Here is a 22,553-nt window from a genome sequence, read left to right as displayed (position 1 = left end):
GTTCTGTTCGTGAAGTTGATTTGGGCTCGTCATTTCACCCTGACACAATACTGTATTATATTTGTATTAGCTCTACACACGCACACAATTAAACATGCCTATACATGGAGTATAAATTTTTGGTTTGTCAAAGACTAACTAGATCCGAGTTCTCAAACGATTACATGGATTATTTTTCAAAGACACTATTCATGGAGTTTATATCTCGATGAACCAGATATTAACCTTGCTGTACAAATATTTCAACTTAAACACACACTATTATTCGCACAAATCTAATAATTTAACTACGAAAATTAACTATAAGGAACTCCACTTATCTTGCTTCCGCTATTCCGCTGGGCTGGATTTCATCCTGGGTCTTCTTTGGACAACATGTCGCGTTCATGTGCTCGTCATTGCCGGTAACTGGACTCGGGCTTCGGGCATGCAGAACGGTTGGTTAGGGTTCCTCCAGATTGTGACCCCATATCCTTGAATTACTCAGCCATGATGTCTCCGTCGATTACATGCAATAATAAAAATATATTGAAGGTCGTCATTAGATACATGTTTCAATTATGAACTGAACAATCCAGGGTATATTCTCTATCTTTTTAGCAAACACTAAGAAGGTGTAATATTTTATATAGTAGTCAAAAATGTTTTCTGCTTGACGCTGATTTTAAAATGTAAACTGGCGACTTCTCCTGCGAGATCAGATCTTCCTTCCTTGCTCTTCTTCCGCGCCAGATATTAATAATTCGTATATGAAATTTGATGTAATTTACTTTACTTTTCGCATATGGTTGTAACTGTATTAATAATTTCTCTTCTCCAGCTTCAATCCCTTCTCTTCTTGTATAGAATCTCGTTCGATACTTCGTTCCGAAATTGACTTCTTTTTTAGATTTTTTTAAGTGACTAGTTTTTTTTAGCTCGGGATAACAATACAATTTTTTTTTTTCACGGCCGCATGGATTCGTTAGGTCTGTCCGTCTCAAGATTTATTCACGTCCTACTCGACTTGACACATCTGCAGTTTTTCTCTCGACGTGTTCACGGCCGCATGGACTTCTCAAGTCCGATCGTCACAACTGTATTCCGCGGCTTATTTGATTCTTTATGTCGGTGTATTTTCCTAGTAATATATTCTTTTTTTTCATACAATTTTCATCATTCCATCGCGATGCATGGCAACTGTCAGCGATATAACTGCCGTTCATGATGCAAACTGGGCAATGAAATGGTACAATATATATATATATATATTGGAACAGGAACGCCCGTACTTCAGTTTATCGGAGAGCATGAGGAACGACAAGGCGTGTACGGCCCATGCTAAGAGAGTGAGAGAGAGAAGGGTAGTGAGGAAAAGAATTTTCATGATTAAGTGGATTCTTCAGTTTATTCAATAGATATGCAAAGAATTGTCACCTTTTACAGCTGAATCGTGGAGTTGTCCCTGAAGGCGTGGAGAGGACGTCGTCCTGCGGCGGCTGCGTCGTCTTGCGGTCGGCGTCTGCGTTGTCTTCCGTCGTTGGTGTTTTCTCTGTATTAGTGTTGATGACTCGAACCTGAGGCAGGAACGGGGAAATGTGGAGCTTCTACATTGGACGTCATGGGACACTGGTGTGACACCTCTCTAAGGCGAAGCACGCCGAAATAGTTCCCACAGTCAATGATGTTGAACGCACTTTAGCAGCAAGGATAAAGTTAGAGTCACAGTTCCACGAGGATAAGATGGAAGGAATTATCGTATTTGGAATAATAAACAAACGAAAACAATCTAGGACCTTCCGAGGTGCAGTGATTAAGCACTTCATAAAGAAAATTAAATTCACCGGGTACAGTCTCTGCACTGTACTCCATGAGCACAATATTCACACACTTGTTGAAATAAACGACTGTCCAAGTTCTGTTACGTCGTAATTTTCAGAAGATTATCCCTGGCACTTAAGATCATACGTGATTCTGAACAGGTTATGATGGGAATTGGCATGGTTCCTCGGAAAGAAATCACGATACTGTACTGTATTCCACAAGTTAATACTGTCTTTAAGAGGGAATGTTGGCACAGTTTATTACGAACACAGTTCAACGGATAGACACAGTCTTTAAATGAAATGAAGGTCGGCACAGTTTTATTACGAACACAGTTCCGAAAATGGATAAACACAGTCTTTAAATGAAATGCAGGCTGGCACAGTCTATGCTAGAAACACTATCGCTGTTTTCACACAGTCTTTAAATGAAATCAAGGTTGGCTAGAAACACTATCGCTGTTTTCACACAGTCTTTAAATGAAATCGAGGTTGGCTAGAAACACTATCGCTGTTTTCACACAGTCTTTAAATGAAATCAGGGTTGGCTAGAAACACAGTCTTTAAATGAAATCAAGGCTGGCTAGAAACACTATCGCTGCTTTCACACAGTCTTTAAATGAAATCGAGGTTGGCACAGTTTATGCTAGAAACACAGTCTTTAAATGAAATCAAGGTTGGCTAGAAACACTATCGCTGCTTTCACACAGTCTTTAAATGAAATCGAGGTTGGCACAGTTCATGTTAGAAACACAGCCTTTAAATAAAGTCAAGCCCACGGAGAAAGCTTTTAACACGAACGTTCTGAACTCAAGCATACAGCCGGACCGAGTGACGAATTATGTCGCGACGTGCTTACTTGCACACACACACTGAACTCACGGCTTACTGCCGACTCCCCTCACTCTCTGCCTACGGCACACTGCAGCTGCACACTGCACACACTCTGCACGCTCTCTGCTTTACCCCAGGCTGGCGACTCGCTTATATTGCCGAAGGCCGGTGGGCGTGGCTACACATGTGGGCCCCAAGAAAATTTTATATCTTGGCCATCTTCACACCGATTGACACGAAATTTCGGCTAGCAGCGTTCATTATTCCTGCCTGCAAGGTGACGTTATTGAAATATTGATATTACATTTCGTTCATGCAGCAATGCTATGGAACACGAAAGAACCTTCTGCGTGACGTCGCTTGTCCTTGGCCGGTGTTCTAGAACATCGCGAGCTAGCTTGCAGTTCCCACTATGCCTGTGCGCTCGGCGCAAGTTTTAAATGCTTACGGCCGGGTGTTAGCGAACTCCTCTTAATAAGAGAATGAAACGTGAATGCTCGTAGGGCGTTCCCGTTTCATCTCCCCCCCCCTGCTCGGGAAAAAGAAAACTGCTGGGCGATTTTCGTTTCGCTCATCTCCTAGTAAAGTATTTCAGAAACTTGAACAGTCTTCTCACTATAGCCAGAAGATTAATGTAAGGTGTGACGCATTTTGATATGATTCCATCATTCTCCATTTGTTTAATGATGACCCGAGCTTCTTCCAAGTACTTCATGGGTATCGGATAAGGCCGTTTCTTATAAGATGAAGTGTCAGTAACATCTAAGTGGTGCTTGAAACCCTTAATGACTCCAGGTTTCTCGGAAAATACATCTGGAAACTTCTTGAAAAGCTCTTGGATTGCCTTTATTACTTCATCATCATCGTAATCTGGGCTTTCAGCTACATTGGCGTAAAGCGTGAAGTTGTAGTGGTCCTCGTTCAACTCATCATCGATGATGGACGCCATCTGGTCCTCTACGGGTCCCACTTCCTCGGGTCGCCCCTCTTCGAGGACGCTTTCTTCGACAGGCGGAGCCTCGCTCATCTTGCCTTCTACTATGTCCACCGGGGTCTCACATTCCGGATTCTTCACGTCATTATAAGTAACCAACTGTAGCCCTACAGATTCGACGTGGAAAAATTTAATCACATTAGCGGGATAATCAATGATTCCCCCATGTTGAATGAGAAAGTCTGATCCAAGGATTAAGTCAAATTTCATTTGCGTCAAAATCAAAAATAGATGTTGGAACACCACCAATTTCTAACTCAAGAAACGCTTGGAATTTGCATTTAATAGCTTTGTCAGGAACTATGCCTTTAACCTTAACTTGAGCAACCGGCAAGATGGAGATGTAGGTCGTCTCCTGCGCCACATCTATTAATTTCTGCGAAATTAGTGAGGCTTGCGATCCTGAGTCTACTAAAGAGTGGACAATCATATTACCTAACTTAATGATAATGATCGGTAAGCCGCGTTGTATCTGAGGCTGTCGTGGTGTTGAATCCTCATATAGTAAATCTGCATCCTCTAAATACCAATGGTTAATGAGTGCACTACATACTACTTCTCCTCCCTCCGGGTTTTCAGGCAATCTCTTTATTGCTTCGTCAAAGTTTTTTTTTGGTACCCGTAGCTCTTGGATCCATTTCCGTTCTCTCATTTCTTCTCTGCATCTCTGCCTGGTATTCCAAAGAAGCTGCTCCAGGTAAGCCCTCTTCCCTGTTCTTATTCCTTACATATTCCGTAGTCTCTCTCCAACGTTTCTCTAATTCTTCCCGCTGGGAGTTCCTATTATCATTGGGTTGGTTAGCTGCCTGCCTCCATGAAGGTCCAGGTTGAAAATTAGCCCTCCCTTCGTAGGGACGATTCCTAGATCTTCTGTACCGAAACGGAATATTTCGGCGAGTTTCTCTTTCTTCTCGCGGTTCTGGATTTACTTGAACCGGAGTCTTCATTTCCGTAAAGTTGGTCGTAGTTTCTTTGGTTCGACCTGCTTTTGCTGCGCTCTGAGTGTGCGCAGTATCGAGTTTCCTCAGGACATCATCGAGCTGCTCCAAGTCCTGGACGTTTGATGCCACCAATATTTCCTGAACATTTGGTGGAAATTGCAGCGTTATGACCTGAATAAGTTCTTGCTCCGGCAAAGGAGGGTCGAAAAACTGCATCTTTTTAAGCTGAGATATAAGATAATCTGAATATCGCGAGGAATTAACGGATGTGTTATACTTTCTGGAGTATAATTGAAGTTTTATCAGGTGCTGAGCCTCAGCACTCCAAAATCGTCTAAGTAAGGCTTCCTTAAACTCTTCGTAAGTGTTAATACTGAATTTAAAAGCGGTAAACCACATTAACGCCCTGCCTTCTAACAATCGAGACGCTATTCGTAATCGGCGGTCGGTCTTAACGTGATTTTCTTGAAAGAACTCTTCGAGGTTGAGGAGAAACTCCTTAGCAGTATACTCCTCCTTCCCCGAAAATTTGGCTGGTTTTCCTCAGTTATTTTAAAAACTGTGGAAACATTCATGGATTCTCCACTAGTGTTGTGAAGGCTAGATGATGAAACATCCTGTTCGATTTGCGATACTTTGCTGTTGAGAGCTTCTATACCTCCTTGGAGTTCAAGTTTTAGGGTTTTAATTTTCCCCTGTACGGAATTCTCAATTTCCTTGACCTCCTTTTCTATGTCGGTCTTGACTTCTGCTACATCGCGACAGATACGAGTAATCTGCGTGTGAGCATTATCTAACTGAGTCTTAACACGTTTATCGGCCTCCTCTTGCTGACTTTTCAGAAGAGTAATTTCGTTTCCCAACTTCATGAAATTATTTTTAACAGATTCATGAAGTTTGTCTTGAATAGAAGCGATTTTAGTTTGCGCAAGAGATAATTGAGCATGGGACTCTTGAAATTCTTCCTTTAAGCTTTCTACTTCTTTAAGAACTTCCTGAGAGGAAGACGGGAAAGCAATTTTTAAGTCTTCCGCCACTTGGGATTTTATATCTTGCTCAATGGTTTCTAAGTCACGTGTTAATCTTTCATTTATTTCCGTAAACTTAGAATCCATTCTTTTGTTAGATTCTTTAAATCGTTTTTCAATTTCGGCACCTGCACTATTGAGCCTACGTTCCAAATTATTATTAACTTCTGCAAACTTTTGATCAACAGATTCTGTCAATTTTACAATGTTGGCGTCATTAGCCTCCCTTAGTTGAGTGATATTACGATTAGTTACTTCATTAGCCTCCCTTAGTTGAGTGATACTACGATTAGTTACTTCATTAGCCTCCCTAAGTTGACCTATACTAGCCTTAGTGGCTTCCATACGACTTTCCAAGGCCGCGTTAGATTCAGCAATCCTACGCCCGAGATTAGCGTTACTTTCCGTAATCCTGTCATTTAGACTGATTTTTAAAGCCTCAATGGCAGCTAGTATATTTTCCATATTAATGTCGTTATTTTCACAAAATGCAGAAAATACAATCATTCACCTCATACGTAAAATCACCATTATTGTCAAATGGTAAAGTTCAAAATTTCACCAACACAAAATATCAAACACTTGTGCATAAAATTAAATATCACCATTATTGTCCAATGGTAAAGTTCAATGTTTCACTGACATAAATATCAAACATTTGTGCATAAAATTAAATATCACCATTATTGTCCAATGGTAAAGTTCAATGTTTCGCTGACATAAATATCGAAAATGTATATGAGACTGTGCATAAATATTATGCCTGAAATGTTTTACATAGCAAGAGAAAGAAAAAAAAATCACTTGTGCCATAAACTTAACCAGAGTTCTGTGCCAAAAGTTTAAAATTTCGCCAAAGTCATTGAATTGATCTTCGTAAAATTTTAACACATTCACTGAACTGGAATTAACGTAAGTACTATGCACTTTTATTTGAATTGGTAAGTTAAGATATCACTGATTTCAAAGTTAATTTTTATCACTTTACTCTCTTTAATCGGGCCCCAACGTCACGGGTGCCACTATTCACTCTCTTTAATCGGGCCCCAACGTCACGGGTGCCACTATTCACTCTCTTTAATCGGGCCCCAACGTCATGGGTGCCACTATTCACTCCCTTTAGTCGAGCCCCAACGTCATGGGTGCCACTATTCACTACCTTCTCTCTGAAACAGGAACGCCCGTACTTCAGTTTATCGGAGAGCATGAGGAACGACAAGGCGTGTACGGCCCATGCTAAGAGAGTGAGAGAGAGAAGGGTAGTGAGGAAAAAAAATTTTCATGATTAAGTGGATTCTTCAGTTTATTCAATAGATATGCAAAGAATTGTCACCTTTTACAGCTGAATCGTGGAGTTGTCCCTGAAGGCGTGGAGAGGACGTCGTCCTGCGGCGGCTGCGTCGTCTTGCGGTCGGCGTCTGCGTTGTCTTCCGTCGTTGGTGTTTTCTCTGTATTAGTGTTGATGACTCGAACCTGAGGCAGGAACGGGGAAATGTGGAGCTTCCACATTGGACGTCATGGGACACTGGTGTGACACCTCTCTAAGGCGAAGCACGCCGAAATAGTTCCCACAGTCAATGATGTTGAACGCACTTTAGCAGCAAGGATAAAGTTAGAGTCACAGTTCCACGAGAATAAGATGGAAGGAATTATCGTATTTGGAATAATAAACAAACGAAAACAATCTAGGACCTTCCGAGGTGCAGTGATTAAGCACTTCATAAAGAAAATTAAATTCACCGGGTACAGTCTCTGCACTGTACTCCATGAGCACAATATTCACACACTTGTTGAAATAAACGACTGTCCAAGTTCTGTTACGTCGTAATTTTCAGAAGATTATCCCTGGCACTTAAGATCATACGTGATTCTGAACAGGTTATGATGGGAATTGGCATGGTTCCTCGGAAAGAAATCACGATACTGTACTGTATTCCACAAGTTAATACTGTCTTTAAGAGGGAATGTTGGCACAGTTTATTACGAACACAGTTCAACGGATAGACACAGTCTTTAAATGAAATGAAGGTCGGCACAGTTTTATTACGAACACAGTTCCGAAAATGGATAAACACAGTCTTTAAATGAAATCGAGGTTGGCTAGAAACACTATCGCTGTTTTCACACAGTCTTTAAATGAAATCAGGGTTGGCTAGAAACACGGTCTTTAAATGAAATCAAGGCTGGCTAGAAACACTATCGCTGCTTTCACACAGTCTTTAAATGAAATCGAGGTTGGCACAGTTTATGCTAGAAACACAGTCTTTAAATGAAATCAAGGTTGGCTAGAAACACTATCGCTGCTTTCACACAGTCTTTAAATGAAATCGAGGTTGGCACAGTTCATGTTAGAAACACAGCCTTTAAATAAAGTCAAGCCCACGGAGAAAGCTTTTAACACGAACGTTCTGAACTCAAGCATACAGCCGGACCGAGTGACGAATTATGTCGCGACGTGCTTACTTGCACACACACACTGAACTCACGGCTTACTGCCGACTCCCCTCACTCTCTGCCTACGGCACACTGCAGCTGCACACTGCACACACTCTGCACGCTCTCTGCTTTACCCCAGGCTGGCGACTCGCTTATATTGCCGAAGGCCGGTGGGCGTGACTACACATGTGGGCCCCAAGAAAATTTTATATTTTGGCCATCTTCACACCGATTGACACGAAATTTCGGCTAGCAGCGTTCATTATTCCTGCCTGCAAGGTGACGTTATTGAAATATTGATATTACATTTCGTTCATGCAGCAATGCTATGGAACACGGAAGAACCATCTGCGCGACGTCGCTTGTCCTTGGCCGGTGTTCTAGAACATCGCGAGCTAGCTTGCAGTTCCCACTATGCCTGTTCGCTCGCCGCAAGTTTTAAATGCTTACGGCCGGGTGTTAGCGAACTCCTCTTAATAAGAGAATGAAACGTGAATGCTCGTAGGGCGTTCCCGTTTCATCATGTATGTATTTTATTAAGTGTCCTTGCTTGCTTAAATCTTGGGCTGATGATTGCATTATATAATGCCGAAACCGGTACCCACGAAATGGAATAATAAAATGTGATATTTTAATGATAACACATTGTAAGTAGTATTGAACAGGTGGATAACCTTACCTCTGTTTTTGAATGTAAATCAGCTGTTACAGCAAGCATTGCATTACATCGTTGTTTTTCGCTTCCGGTAGCGCGTACAATAACACTGTATGCTCCTTTCTTATCGACTGTTCGACTTTGTGGTATATGGAAACTGACTGACGTCTGACCTGCGGTTTCTATAAGGGAGATCAAATATTCATTCACTTTACGCTTCTCAATCACAAAGCGATGAAAATGGTTGAAATCATTCGTCATTTTTGGCACAATTTTGTTCTTCGTCGAAGAGAAAGTCCATTTCCCTTCATAAAATTAACGGCCGATGACCTCGATGTTAGGCCCCTTTAAACAACAAGCATCAATCATAAAATTAATCAAGCCTCGGCTAACCTTCAAATCTGCGACATTAATTCCATGTGTCGCGGCTATTTCTCATATACAGCATTTCGTGAGAAACGGCTTAGCCAACATTGCGCAACTAAATCATATATTTAAGCAGATAATCGTCTAATTGCGGAAACTTGCCGCTTTTTGGTCCGCGAAATGCTTTGCGAGACTTGTTGGCCGCTTGAAGTGTACTTCTGGTACCGCGGTAGCGCACGTTTCATTTGGACACTGAATACAGTACTTGCTGCCCGCTGCTCTATTCCCGTATGTTTCGGCGTAATTGACCACCGCGAGTTTGTATGATGCAGTATTACTCCAATACTGTGGACTGACAAACAATTTTGAGATCAGAGAATGCCCCGTGCCTGAAACACTCGTAAAACGAATGCAGTGGGATTTCCTGACGGCTAGGCCCAATAACAGCACGTTGCCCTGAGTTTGGAATTCCCGCTTTCCCAATAGGAAGCCTGCTACTTGAGTACTTGACAACTTTATTTGGAAACGCATCCGGAGCTGAGTGATCGATGTTCGAAGTTGTGGGTGCGTCAAATACGTGAACATTTTCTTTTTCTCCACTTTGGACCCAACAATATTGGGATGCGTAAATTTTGCAAGGGCGTTAATTACGCGAGAAAATACGGTAGTTTCCTTTATCCGACGGTAAAATGAATGGAAATTTATAGGTATCTCTGAACACTTGGAGATAACGTTTGTTATATTTTTTGGCCATTACAGGAAAAGAAAATACCGAAAACTGTCGCCGACACAACCCCCTTAAAAACATTCAACTCAACAATTCAATATGTCCCATACATTATTAACATGCGACTTTGACAGACGGGGAAAGCATAGAAATGCAAGAAAAAACACGTGGCCTACAACTCCGACGAAACTACGCACAGAAACGATGTTTACAGCGCGCGAATAACACAATGACAAACTCATTCTTTCGTCCCGATCACTTGAGTCGTTAGCGCGCGCTAACCTCTTGTTGCAGGACGATTGCCGCCCCGAATCCCAGCTGTATAAAGCGCACACACTGCTGCGGTGAGCGGGAAACACGATACACGAAAGCGACGGACGAAACACTCACGAAATAAAGCATCAAATAAATACGCTTGAAAAAGAGGTTTCGTAAATTACACAAGCACATAAGAATGTATCCTTTATCCCAGGGGAAGAGTATTGGCCGTACTAGAGGTTATATTAGTAAAAAATCGGAAGAAATAAAAATACATCGGAAAATCGGAAGATGAGTTAAAAACCGGAAAGTTTCCGGGTAAATCGGAAGGGTTGGCAGGTATGTTTTATATAATAGGCTCATAACATTGCTTCCATTGACTAATTCCAGGCTCCTCACTTTCATCTATCCTATCCGACCTCTCATGGTCAACTCTGACAGGACGGTATTATGTTCAAATACAATGAGAAGATGGTCTCCACCTAATCAATACTTATTTATTGAATTAAAAATTAAAACTATAGGACCGGTTTCAACCTTTCTAGGTCATCTTCAGCTGGTCACACAATCACATATAACATATCAAAATTATTCTCATTATTGAGGGCAATCGTCGAATTGGAACTTGGTATTCACTGTCTTTTCATGAATAACATACATAAACACACATTCATAAAAGTGTGGATTGTTCATAGGCATGAGTTTTTCTGAAATTAGATGCTAGCTTTGTAAAACATGTATGGTAACACAGAGAGAGCAAGTGTATTGATCACAATTTGTTAGTCTTGTGGGTTGCACTTCCTTGTTTTCTGAACCTTCAGTTGTGATAGAATCTTGTTGCTCAATGTTAATTTGCCTTAATTTTTTTTTTTTTTTAACTAATTAGTTTTGCCCTTGAAGTCTTCGTAAACAGACATTATTATGAACACTTAATGATAACTGTAGGAATAAAACATGTGTTAAAATTCAATGTCCTGCATTGTAGGTATAAATTACACTATAAAATGTCAGATTCTCAACATAAAAACACATGTGAATGCTGAAAAGCAATATTTGAAATTGTGTTAACTAGTTGAGACTTGAGCGGAAAATGTAGATTTCTAAAGCGTGCACACACAAAATCCGTGCTGTTTGTATTGGAAGGTAAGTCATAAGATCCTGTGTTGAATCCTGCTATAAGGCATTTGACGAGAGTAGAGGCTTCTTCCCTTCGTAATTGTGTGTAGATGTAACAATAATTATCTGTGAAAGATAAAAGTGAAAGGTGAGTAATTCTCTTTTAGTAATTGGGAATGCCTATTAGTCGTGTGGAATAAATGTGTATATGAGTACTTACTGCTGTTGTTGATTTGACGTTGTGTGTAGCTTGGGAGCACGTTGTGCACTGCTCCATGTTCGTCTTGGGCTAATGTTAGTTAATGTGAGGAGGAGGGTCTTTAAGTGGTTCTTTGACGCGTGTCAGGCTTTGTTTGTTGATTCTTTTGAGATAAGCGTTTTTTTAAAGAATGAATGGCAGTGTTAAAGATGATATTTATATTATCTGTAATTTTATTTAGATTAGAAAGAATTAGGATTGGAATATTGATCTAAAGTAATGTAAAATTCCCCTGTTATATTGAGCAAGGGGCCCTTGGGGTTTATACTTAGGATCTGCATGTAATTTTCAATGCTTGTAAATTTATGTTTGTAGTCTTCGATGTGTTGAGCTATGGAAGAAAAGTGATTATGTTTTATCGCATTGAAGTGCTTGTTGTAGCGGGTTAAAAAATTTCTACCAGTACGTCCGATGTAGCTGGCTTTGCAGTTATAGCATTTCATATGGTACACTCCTGCATGACTGTATTTATTATTATTGTTGATTGTTGTGTAGAATGTTAGCATTATTATGTGTAGTTTTATATGCTATTTTTAAGTTGTGTTTTAAAAAACGTTGGTTAAAGGGTATATATGTGTATTATTGAAGGTAAAGAGTATGTAGTTTTTCTTGGATTTTTCTGTTCTGGTTAACTTTAATTTAGGCTGATATTTTATTTTGTGGATAATTTTGTTAATCATTTTTCTCTTACATCCATTATGTTTGGCTATTTCATAAATTCTTCTTTTGTTAGCGGTATGATAATGCTCTGTATATCAAGCTGTAATATGCTACTTTTTTTATGCATTGGGGTGGATAGAATCTATTTTGATTGTGTTACAGGCATGTGTAGGCTTTCCGTATATTTTGTAAGTTAAGTGGCTTTCATGTCTAGTTATGGATATGTCTAAGTAGTTTAAGGTACGGTTGTTTCTGTTTCTATAGTGAACTTTATATGTGGATCTATTGTATTTAGCTGGTCTAGTATGTTGGTTTCATTGGTAAATCTATTGTCAATAATAACGAAAATGTCATACACAAATCTGCACCAGAAAAATATATTGTCTATTTTACTGATAAATTGGTGCTCTAGATGGTCTGAGTAGATCTTGGCTAATATACCTGATGCAGGGGATCCCTTTGGTAGACCTTGTTGTTGGTACACGGTATCATGAAATTTAAAATTGTTGTTGTTGATGGCGAATTTGAGTAGTTTTATAAATTCTTTTGTTTCTAAGGTGCTTAAATTACTGTGATTTTTTTAGTTGGATTCAACAATTTTTACTTATAGATTACGATACGGTATTATGTTTCCGAGGCGTAAGGAGTCTTTCATTTTTTATGCCCTTTCCCCCCTCCTCCTTTTTTTTTTTTTAAGTGTAGGATCTCTAGTTGTACTTCCCCTTAAAACAATAATCACCACCACCAAAGCCCATGAGATTTTATTTCCGTTATCACCAACTTGTGTCTTGAATTCTCTCAAACTGGTGTTATGAATCTCTCACTCGTGCTTTAACCCTATGTTGGGGTGTGATGACATCATGTTGACAGTTCATTTCCATGATTTCCTGTCCTGAACATGGTGGATTGCATCTTGCAAGTTCTTGAGCTGATCTGCCCATCGCCATGGTACATGTTCTCTGGGTATTTGGCTGTCAACTTTTCCCTTGATGATTAGTTTCTTTTTAGAATGGGCTTTACGTCCCACCAACACAGATAGGTCTTAGGCGGAGCGCAAACTTACTGGACAAGGGACATGACACATGGGGTGCGATAAAAAGGGCATATTCCAAGCGGCTGCAGCACGTGCAGTCAAGAGGAAGCCCGCACACTTATTGGTCAAAGGCATGGATTGTCCCATGTGTCAGCGGGCATGTCCCATCAAGTTATCGCCTGTTGCATTTCGTAGGACATGTCCCATCACTTCGCGTGTGAGTTTGGTGCAGTGATTTAAATATGTGCAGCTCAATAGAGGTAACTACTATAAATTTTATAGCGGAAGTGGAGAAGTATGAAGTGCTGTATAATTACAGATTCAAGAATTATTCCAGTAGGTCCATATGTGAAAATATCTGGTGAGAAATAGGCGAATAACTCAGCATGAGTGTTATCAATAATCTTTCAGCTGGTAGAATAGGATCCCCGAATTTGGCCAAATTTTTAGTGGATTTACCATATGCAGTAACTCTTGAAACGTCTCCCAGTTCATTCTATAAAATGTATAAAATTGTGAAGGATCTTCATTAAGTTTCTTAGCCAACACGAAAACACCATTCTCTTGGCAGACCACGTTATATGAACAAACCCCATGGCACTACAGCCCTTGAAGGGCCTTGGCCTGCCAAGCAACTGCTGCTCAGCCCAAAGGCCTGCAGATTACGAGGTGTCGTGTGGTCAGCACGACAAATTCTCTCGGCCGTTATTCTTGGCTTTCTAGACCAGGGCCTCTGTCTCACCATCAGATAGCTCCTCAATTCTAATCACGCAGGCTGAGTGGACCTCGAACCAGCCCTCAAGTCCAGATAAAAATCTCTGACCTGGCTGAGAATCGAACCCGGGGCCTCCGGGTAAGAGGCAGGTACGCTACCCCTACACCACGGAGCAGGCCACATCATATGAGTTGACCCAAAACTTCCTTTTCTTCTTGTCATTGGTTTTCTTCACAATTCCCAAAGTACTGTAACAACAAGCCTTCCAAATCACTAAAGGACATCTTAACTAATGACCCATAGATGTGCATGTACGTGGCCTATGGGACATGGGAAAGGCCAAGTTACTTCAGTCGCATCTCCTATCCCATGTCGCATGTCAAAGAAGTGTGCACTCTGACTTATGGTGATGATGGGGTAGAAAAGAGCTAGGAGTGGAAAGGAAGCAGCTGTGGCCTTCACTAAGGTACAGCCCCAGCAATAATTAGTTTCTTCATTGCCTCTGGTCTCCTGGCAATATGACCGAAGTATCTCAGAAACTGTTGTCTCACAAGGGTCAACAGTCTTGTTTTCACACCTTGTCTCAGGATATCTGGATGTCTGTTACAAGAACAGAAATTACTTTCTGGGTACCTTACACATTATAAACAGAATTTAACTTTACAGTGATCAAGTAGATGAGATTTTCAAGTTCTGCTAAAGAAGGTAAAAGTTTATTCAACAATAATATTTATTTAATGATAAACATGTAAAACAAAGAACTCAACAATATAACATCACAAGCCGTCACGAGCGTCGAGATACAAGCTCTTGTAACAACTGCCGAATCTCGGTCAGCTCCTGGGAGTGGCTCTCTACAAGGCGTTCCAGCCGCCGATTCTCCTCTCGAACTGCTCCTAACAGGCGCTCACTGTTACAGCACATTGGGGGAAGCTCCATCTCTGAGGCGCCATGGCTTAAGGATTCCAACTGACGACACAGACGTGTCTGTTCTCGCAACAGAGCTGTCATCTGTAACAAGAATGACTGACAATCAGGACACTGAGCCAACTGAGATACCACAAAGTGAACTAGAATAATGCCATACTGTTACCTGTCTCGTGATGGCAGCTGCCCGTGGACCTGGTTGCTCCTCCAGCAGAGCTGCCACCCGTCGGAGTTCAGCCGCAATTTGCCCTCGAATTTCTCGCACCGCCTGCAGCTCTCTTCGAGCTTCTGGAGGCCCGCGGTCCAACACATCCAGACTGGAGGTTCCTCCCACCAGCTGACTGCTGTAGGCGCCGAGCGCAAGCCGCACAGCTTCCGCTTCCTCTTTATAGGCACATCTTGGTGTCTAGGAGAGAGAACATTACATAAGGCCACATTATTCCACAGCAAATTCTCGAGAGGTACAAATCTGATTAAGATAGGATTTCCTCTTCTATTAATAACATACAGCAACTCTAGCTAGTCCAAAATAGATTAGATGTTCTTCCAGCTATACAGACAGCAGGATGCTGCAACATCAGAGTTCTGCTGTGCTAAGGAAAATGGCAGTAGCTGCAGAAATTTAAAATATGGAGTTTTTGGTATCGTTGTAACTGTCTTGATGTTCTGCATCATAATATAGCCATAACAAGCAGTAACATGATTCTTTGGTCAAAATATAGGGAAAAATCAGTTACTGCCTCTGCAAATTTTTCATTGTCTACAATGACAGAAAGCAGTAAGGAGATACTGCAGAAAGCAGTGTCTTCAGAAGTACTGCTTTTCAAGGCTGTACTTTCATTCCATGCTACAACTCAACATTGACAAAGGCAGTTAATACTGGCTAGTGTAAAAAAAAAAAAAAAAAAAAAAAAAAAAAAAAAAAAAAAAAAAAAAAAAAAAAACAACAACAGTGTCTACACATTGTTTTCTTGTTCATTTTGTTGTTGTTGTTGTTGTTGGTAATCATTCTAGTAAGATGACGATGATGCTTGTTGTTTTAAGGGGCCTAACATCTAGGTCATCGGCCCCCATTCTAGTAAGAAGCTATGAGGTTTTTTCAGTGTTTTAAAAGAAATTCCATTTTAGTAATAAATTATCAGCAGGAAAAGTATAAATATTCCTCTGTTTGGATCCCCTGCCTTTAGAGCTTACACACTCATAAGCAAATGAATTAGATATAGCTGCCGTAGTGAAGAAATGGTGCTGTACTCAGCCCAATGAATGTAATAGGAGAACATGACATGTCATAGCTAGGATGTCAGATCTTGTACAAGTCCTTAGAAAGCCCAGTGCCTGTACGACTTCAGAGATCAAGCCAGAGTTAACTGCCATAGTGTACAACGCTTTGATAACAGGGGCCACTGTCGGATTGCTCAGATTGTAAAAATGGATAGACGAGCCACAGTGCATCAGATCACTTGTCAATTCAATGCTGGACAACAGCAGTATGTGAGCAACAACCATACCATCTAGAACCATTGCCATGGGATACAGAAGCAAGCATCCATGAGAATACCTCTCCTTAACACATTGCTGACCAGAAGCTCCTCACACTGCACATCCCCTGTGCCCGGCCATTTCCTGAGCAACTTAATGCGAAAGCATTGCATCGAATCAAATAAGCCTGGCTTCCCTAACCTTGTACTGCTGTGATAACATTAACGGGAAACCTTCTGAAGAAGTCGTAATAATGTTTCCTGGTGTGATAAGTTGTGTAGCAATGACCTTGGTGAAGAAGCATACGGCAACTTATACAGATTTCACGTTGTTTTGAAGGGTGTATATCTTCACCATCATTTTTTTAATTATTATTTATAAGTTTCATTTTCCGTCTTGATTGGATTCACTGTACAGACAAGAAATGTGTTCCACCTATCAATACTTATTTATTGTAAATGGATTTACATTAGTACCGGTTTCGGCCTTCTACGGCCATCATCAGCTAGTACATAATTATATTACAGCCATTAGACAATATCACAAAGATGTTATTATGTTAGATCATCCGGATGTCTAATGGGGATGAAAATAAAATATATATTGTAGTAGTGTTTGTCTATGTGAGGTTACAATATCTGTGATCAAAGTAGTAATGAAGGCTATAGTAAACTAAAACCTATTGAGTATACATTGGACTTGAGTACATTAAACATATTAAAATACATAAGGCACAGTATAAAACACTTAAGTTAAACACACTAAAATATGGTGTGTGTGTGTATATATATATATATATGTGTTAAAACACTTGTTAAAATTTGCGAGTTCGTGTTGCGTGGAGTTTCTTCTTCAATCTTCTTTATAGTTTTTGTGCTTCTGTATCTATGTTAGTTTAGTTGCATGAAGTGATCTTCGAGCCATAGAATAATCTTGAAGATCACTATGTACTAGCTAATGATGGCCATGGAAGGCCGAAACCGGTACTAATGTAAATCCATTTACAATAAATAAGTATTGATAGGTGGAATACATTTCTTGTCTGTACAGTATCATCACCATCATATCGTCAGAAGAGTTTTCAATATTTAACTCATATTCTTCAAATTTACTTATACGTTCTGAATAATTATCCGCATACAGTGTGTTTAATATTTCACTCTGACTAAATATATGGTCAGTCTGGGAAGCGCCATCTTACCTACCACATGGCTCTTTGGACGATGTAAACATGAGGTTGGAAAACTATGAAACTGAAGCATAAAACAGAAGAATGAAAAGTAAAAGTAGCATGAAATAAACAAAACCTTCAACAATGAGACTGATACAATCTTGACCACCAGCTAGTTTCAGAACTTCCAAGAGGTGTCACCGAATGTACAAGTCTCATGAACAGGAGTTAACTCGGGGCCCGTCTGCAACGTTCAGCCAGTCAAACACGAGTAGACTTGGGTCCCATCCACACTGTGTTAACACCCATCATATGGCATAACATCTGACATACCCAAAGGAACACCTCCTTTGAACACTTGAAGCATGGGAAAAGGTCACCTGGGCAGATGAGTTGAGGTACCAGTTGGTACTCACTAATGGCCAGGTACAAGTGCGTCATCAACAACATCCCTCTTGCCAACAAGGTACAGTTCAGGCCAGTGGTGGGATAAAATGGGACCCCTGGTACATCTGAAAATATCCATCACCGGGGAATGTTAAGGAATGTGCTTGCAGACCTTGTTTAACAACTTTGTTCACCTCCAGCACCCTACAGGCTACCTGTAAGGCAATGCTCCTGTACTGTGGCTGACTGATTCAAGGAGCACTCCACAGATGTGAAGATGTTTGCCTTGTTCCTGAGGAGCTCTGATCTCAATTCTACTGAGCATATCCGGGATGCTGTAGAGAGAGATTTGTGTGCCCAATCTTCGTGGCTTATGGGAGGCTATGCAGCGATCATGGATCAGTATGGCTTCCTAATGTTTCCCGTGTTTTGTGGAGTCAAAGCCATCATACATCGCTACTGTCATCAAGGTGGAAGGGAGTGGTGCATTTTTTTGTTTTTGCCATGGTCCAAGAACATCTGCCAATTCACTGAAAACTGCATTCTGCTACGAAACTCTCAGTGGAATAGAGGGATATCACAATTCCACACCAATGTACAGTGCAGGCTGCAGCCAGTGTTCGGCGACTGATGACTTGTCTGTTTGGCCCAGCCAGGTGTGTTAGTTGTGCTACTTCAATCGAGTGGCAATGCTGCATTTCATTGTTACTATGTACACGTGACTGCAGCTGCACGGGATCCTGCTGCAACGAGGATGACAAGTACGTAGGAACAAAATGCAGCATTGCCACCCAACTGAAGGAGCACAACCAACACAGCCACCTAGGACAGACAGACAAGTCATCAGTCGCCAAATAATTGCCTGTTAACAGGTCACAATATAACAGCACAGCAACACCGAAATACTGTCAACTACAGTGCCTCATCATGCCCAGCTACAAAGGGAAGTTAATGAGATCCTGGAGCACACCACAGCTTCAACTGTTTTTTTTTTTTTTTTTTTTTTTTTGCTAGTGGCTTTACGTCGCACCGACACAGATAGGTCTTATGGCGACGATGAGATAGGAAAGGCCTAGGAGTTGGAAGGAAGCCTGGTGTGAAGATGGGAAACCACGGAAAACCATCTTCAGGGCTGCCGACAGTGGGATTTGAACCCACTATCTCCCGGATACAAGCTCACAGCTGCGCGCCCCTAACCGCACGGCCAACTCGCCCGGTAACTTCAACTGTAAGGAGGAATCTGAACAGATCAACAAAGCCTAGTTTTCAGTACTTGCAACCTTGAAGCCTGGAGAACACAGTGGCCACAGGAGGCCAGAAAAAGCATCAGGCAGTCAGTTGCCTGTCTCTGGCAACGCAGGTCAACCAACGCCGGGCTCCACATTGTTTCAAAAATTGGCCATAAGAACAGCCAATCAGAGACTCTGACACCACCCTACCACAGCAGACCAATAGGTGAACAGCGCCCTGCATCTTGCACTATATGCTGAGATGGCATTGTGATACCGCTCCATTTCACAGAGAGCTTCGTAGCAGTCAAATACAGCAGAACCCTTGAAAAATGTTGAATGCCGTTATTGGTGAAACATGAGGACTTGTACAGTTTACATTTTATAGGGTTGTAATTACTCTCCTCTAATACTATTTGTAAAAAATGTTCATTAATACACAACCACAGTGAAGTGTTTTGAAAATGTTTATAAAGCACTTGACCGAGAGTTTGTTATAAACATCCCTCCGCTTGTACAGTGTAGGAACTTCATTCCAACGAAAGTAATAACACAGAGAGCAAGTAAAATAATGTGTCAACACATTCAAATGACGCTGATCCTAAGTAAAGGTCTTGCAGTTTAAATTGCAGTAGAATTTGGCTGTGCACCTGCTCACATTGTTATAACATGAAGGTAAGTCATCACTGCTTACTGTTTTCCTGTCACAACAAAATAGTGAACAGTGAGCTACCGATGGCCAATCAGCGCGTGTTGTTACTTGATGTAATAATGTAATGTAAACAGTATTGTACAGTGCAGTTTTCTTGGCCAATGTACAACAACAAAAACATACCGTATGCACACTCCAAGAGATTTACAGGCTATTCAGCGGGACATTCAACCGGCTGATGCAGAAAAGTGGCCTCCTGAAGGATGTCATTCAGGTCACCAACAAAGAGCTTAATGATGTTCTCCAGGAGTATTATGAAGATACAGGTGACGAAGATAAGATTAGTCGCTCTGGAGCCAAGGAATTGTTTGAGGTCACACTGAAGTACAGTGAACAGCATCCAGTGGCAAGACATATTGGAGAGATGCATCCACAAAATCAAAAAAGTCTAATTTTAAACAAAAGTTCAAGGAAATTTATTTCTGTAAAGTCATTTTTATATAGTACTGCATGTTTGAATATTTTATCAAAACACATGTAATAACAGAACTGTACTCTTCTTTGGTGCTTATTTCTTTAAATACACAAAATAATTGGTTATTAGTCACAGCATTATGTAAATTTTGTTTTTTGTTACCGAGCAACTATTTTACATTCCTTTCTCAGTTACAATGAAGATCTTATTTGTTCTTCAGATTAGCCAACCTTTCTTTTTTTGTGTACCAGCTACATTGCAAGTGATAAATATCATTGTTAATCCGTATTGGAGATACTGAATGTAGGATGCTAAAGAGTTTATTGTGTCACCTATTCAGTACATTATAAATTTTTAAATACTTAGGAATTTTTTATTATTTTCTATTGAGACATGTTTTGCCCTTCATTGACGGCATCATCAGTCAAAGCACCTCCTCAAGGTACAAATCAGGCACCTGATTGGTAATTAAATTGCAAACACTAAGATACAAACTAAACATGTTACAATGGGAAAGTCAAGAAAAAAAAAAACATGTTCAGTGATGATACAGTTAAACAATATATGTTTATAGACATAGCAGTCGGCACCAATGCGTAAAATCACAGGGTATTTAGCAGAGTGCAGCAGTGGTGGTCCGAAGAATAATTGACGCTACTCTATTAGGAAATCATAGGAAATTATAAAGTTTATACATATATTTACCTGGAAACAGATAGGGGAGAAAGGGTATAAAGTGTCTGGCATCAGTGTTCATACACATAAAGTTTATACTGTACATATATTTAAATGGAAATAGTTAGGGGAGAAAGGATATAAAGTGTCTAAATTACAAGCTTATAATACATATTTACAAGGAAGCAGCTTGGGGAGAAAGGATACAAAATGTCCGGTATCAAGTGCGTCCCGTTGTTTTAGCCGTTGGTTGATGATTGCAGCATTAACACTATCAGTAATATGCAGAGTGGTCCAACCTCAGTTCATAACCATAGGGGCAGAGAAAAATATTCCACCGTTTATTCAAGAATGCCAAATGAGGTTCTATAGGCGTAGTTATATTGGAGGTGCGATGTAAAGCAAGTAACAAAAAAAAAAAAAAAAAGTTATATTGGAAGTTGTCTGGTTGAAGTCCCGGGTTCATGAATATGGCTCAATAAGTACGTTGAATTTGGTTAGCATGGACGGAGACTCATTGGGTGGTCATTGAGTACACGGTGCATTATGAATGGCAACAATGACGGCAGTTATTTGTTGATAATTGTATTTACAAGGAATATGTTGTGGGTTAGAATTTTTCACTTTTTAGTTCTGTTAACTTCATGTAGCTTTAAATACTATGTGAAAACTTCAGATAACTTCCTCTCCATGCAACACAACTTTTAACAACATGCTAGAATCCAGCGCGCACCAGAACGAACATGGCGTGCCACTACGGCTCCTCTTCACAAACAGTAAAAGAAGATGTCTCGTCCCAGCTATGACGTTCCGACTCTGTAGTAATGTACTTTCTCATTTAATCCCCATTGCGGATTATACCAAAAGCAGCTCCATTCTATTTCAACAGGCCAGCGGCACAAAACAACAACTTTGTCCCGAGGTCCTTTATGTTTTCATTTACGGAATAGTATCAGTTTAAAGCCTCACTAGCATCTCCCACTGAAGTTTTCACATAGTATTCAAAGCTACATGAAGTTAACAGAACTAAAAAGTGAAAAATTCTTAACCCGCAACATATTCCCTGTAAATACAATTATCAACAAATAACTGCCGTCACTGTTCCATTCATAATGCACCGTGTACTCAATGACACCCAATGAGTCTCCGTCCATGCCAACCAAATTCAACGTACTTATTGAGCCATATTCATGAACCCGGGACTTCAATCAGACAACTTCCAATATAACTACGCCTATAGAAGCTCATTTGACATTCTTGAATAAACGGTGAAATATTTTTCCCTGCCCCCTATGGTTATGAACTGAGGTTGGGCCACTCTGCATATTACTGATAGTGTTAATGCTGCAATCATCAACCAATGGCTAAAACAATGGGATGCACTTGATACCGGACATCGTACCAGCTACATTTCGATCCCGCAAATGAAAGATATGAGAGGGTCTACCATATCTGCCATTCAGAAATTATATTAAAACAGAACTTCCAGAAAATATTTTTATATACCACCTTGGATGTCCATTTGATAAATGTGAGGTACGGTGTTCAACTAGAACGTTTCAACTACAGCTGTGAGACAATGTGCTGATCAGACAAAATTATTACAGTGAAACCTCGTTAGCGTGTTCCTCATTTAACACGTTTTCCGCTTAGCATGTCGGAAATTCAAAGTCCCGATTCTCACCGTATTAAATCTATATAAAAAATACCTCACTTATGACGTCACAAATTTTT

The 22,553-nt window shown here is 40.5% G+C and overlaps 1 protein-coding gene across 6 annotated transcripts in view; it reads right to left on the bottom strand.

Annotated features, from left to right (window-relative positions):
* Positions 1-14,523: 14,523 nt before the first annotated feature.
* Positions 14,524-22,553, bottom strand: part of olf186-M (Ki-ras-induced actin-interacting protein-IP3R-interacting domain olf186-M) — a 389,935-nt gene continuing 381,905 nt past the window's right edge. For 5 of the 6 annotated variants that reach the window (XM_067136047.2, XM_067136048.2, XM_067136044.2 and 2 more), the window contains 2 exons: positions 14,918-15,157; positions 14,524-14,835 (listed from right to left, as the gene is read on the bottom strand). In XM_067136047.2, coding sequence (XP_066992148.2) covers positions 14,611-14,835; positions 14,918-15,157 — 465 coding nt within the window. In that variant the 3' untranslated portion in view covers positions 14,524-14,610. Of the gene's footprint in view, positions 14,836-14,917; positions 15,158-22,553 lie in introns of those variants that run through there. The other variant, XM_067136049.2, reaches the window with a different exon arrangement.

Source organism: Anabrus simplex, chromosome 1 (genome assembly GCF_040414725.1).
Source record: "Anabrus simplex isolate iqAnaSimp1 chromosome 1, ASM4041472v1, whole genome shotgun sequence".
Lineage (NCBI taxonomy): Eukaryota > Metazoa > Arthropoda > Insecta > Orthoptera > Tettigoniidae > Anabrus > Anabrus simplex.
The sequence above is the reverse complement of the archived record's forward strand: the minus strand, read 5'-3'. Positions and strand labels throughout refer to the sequence as shown.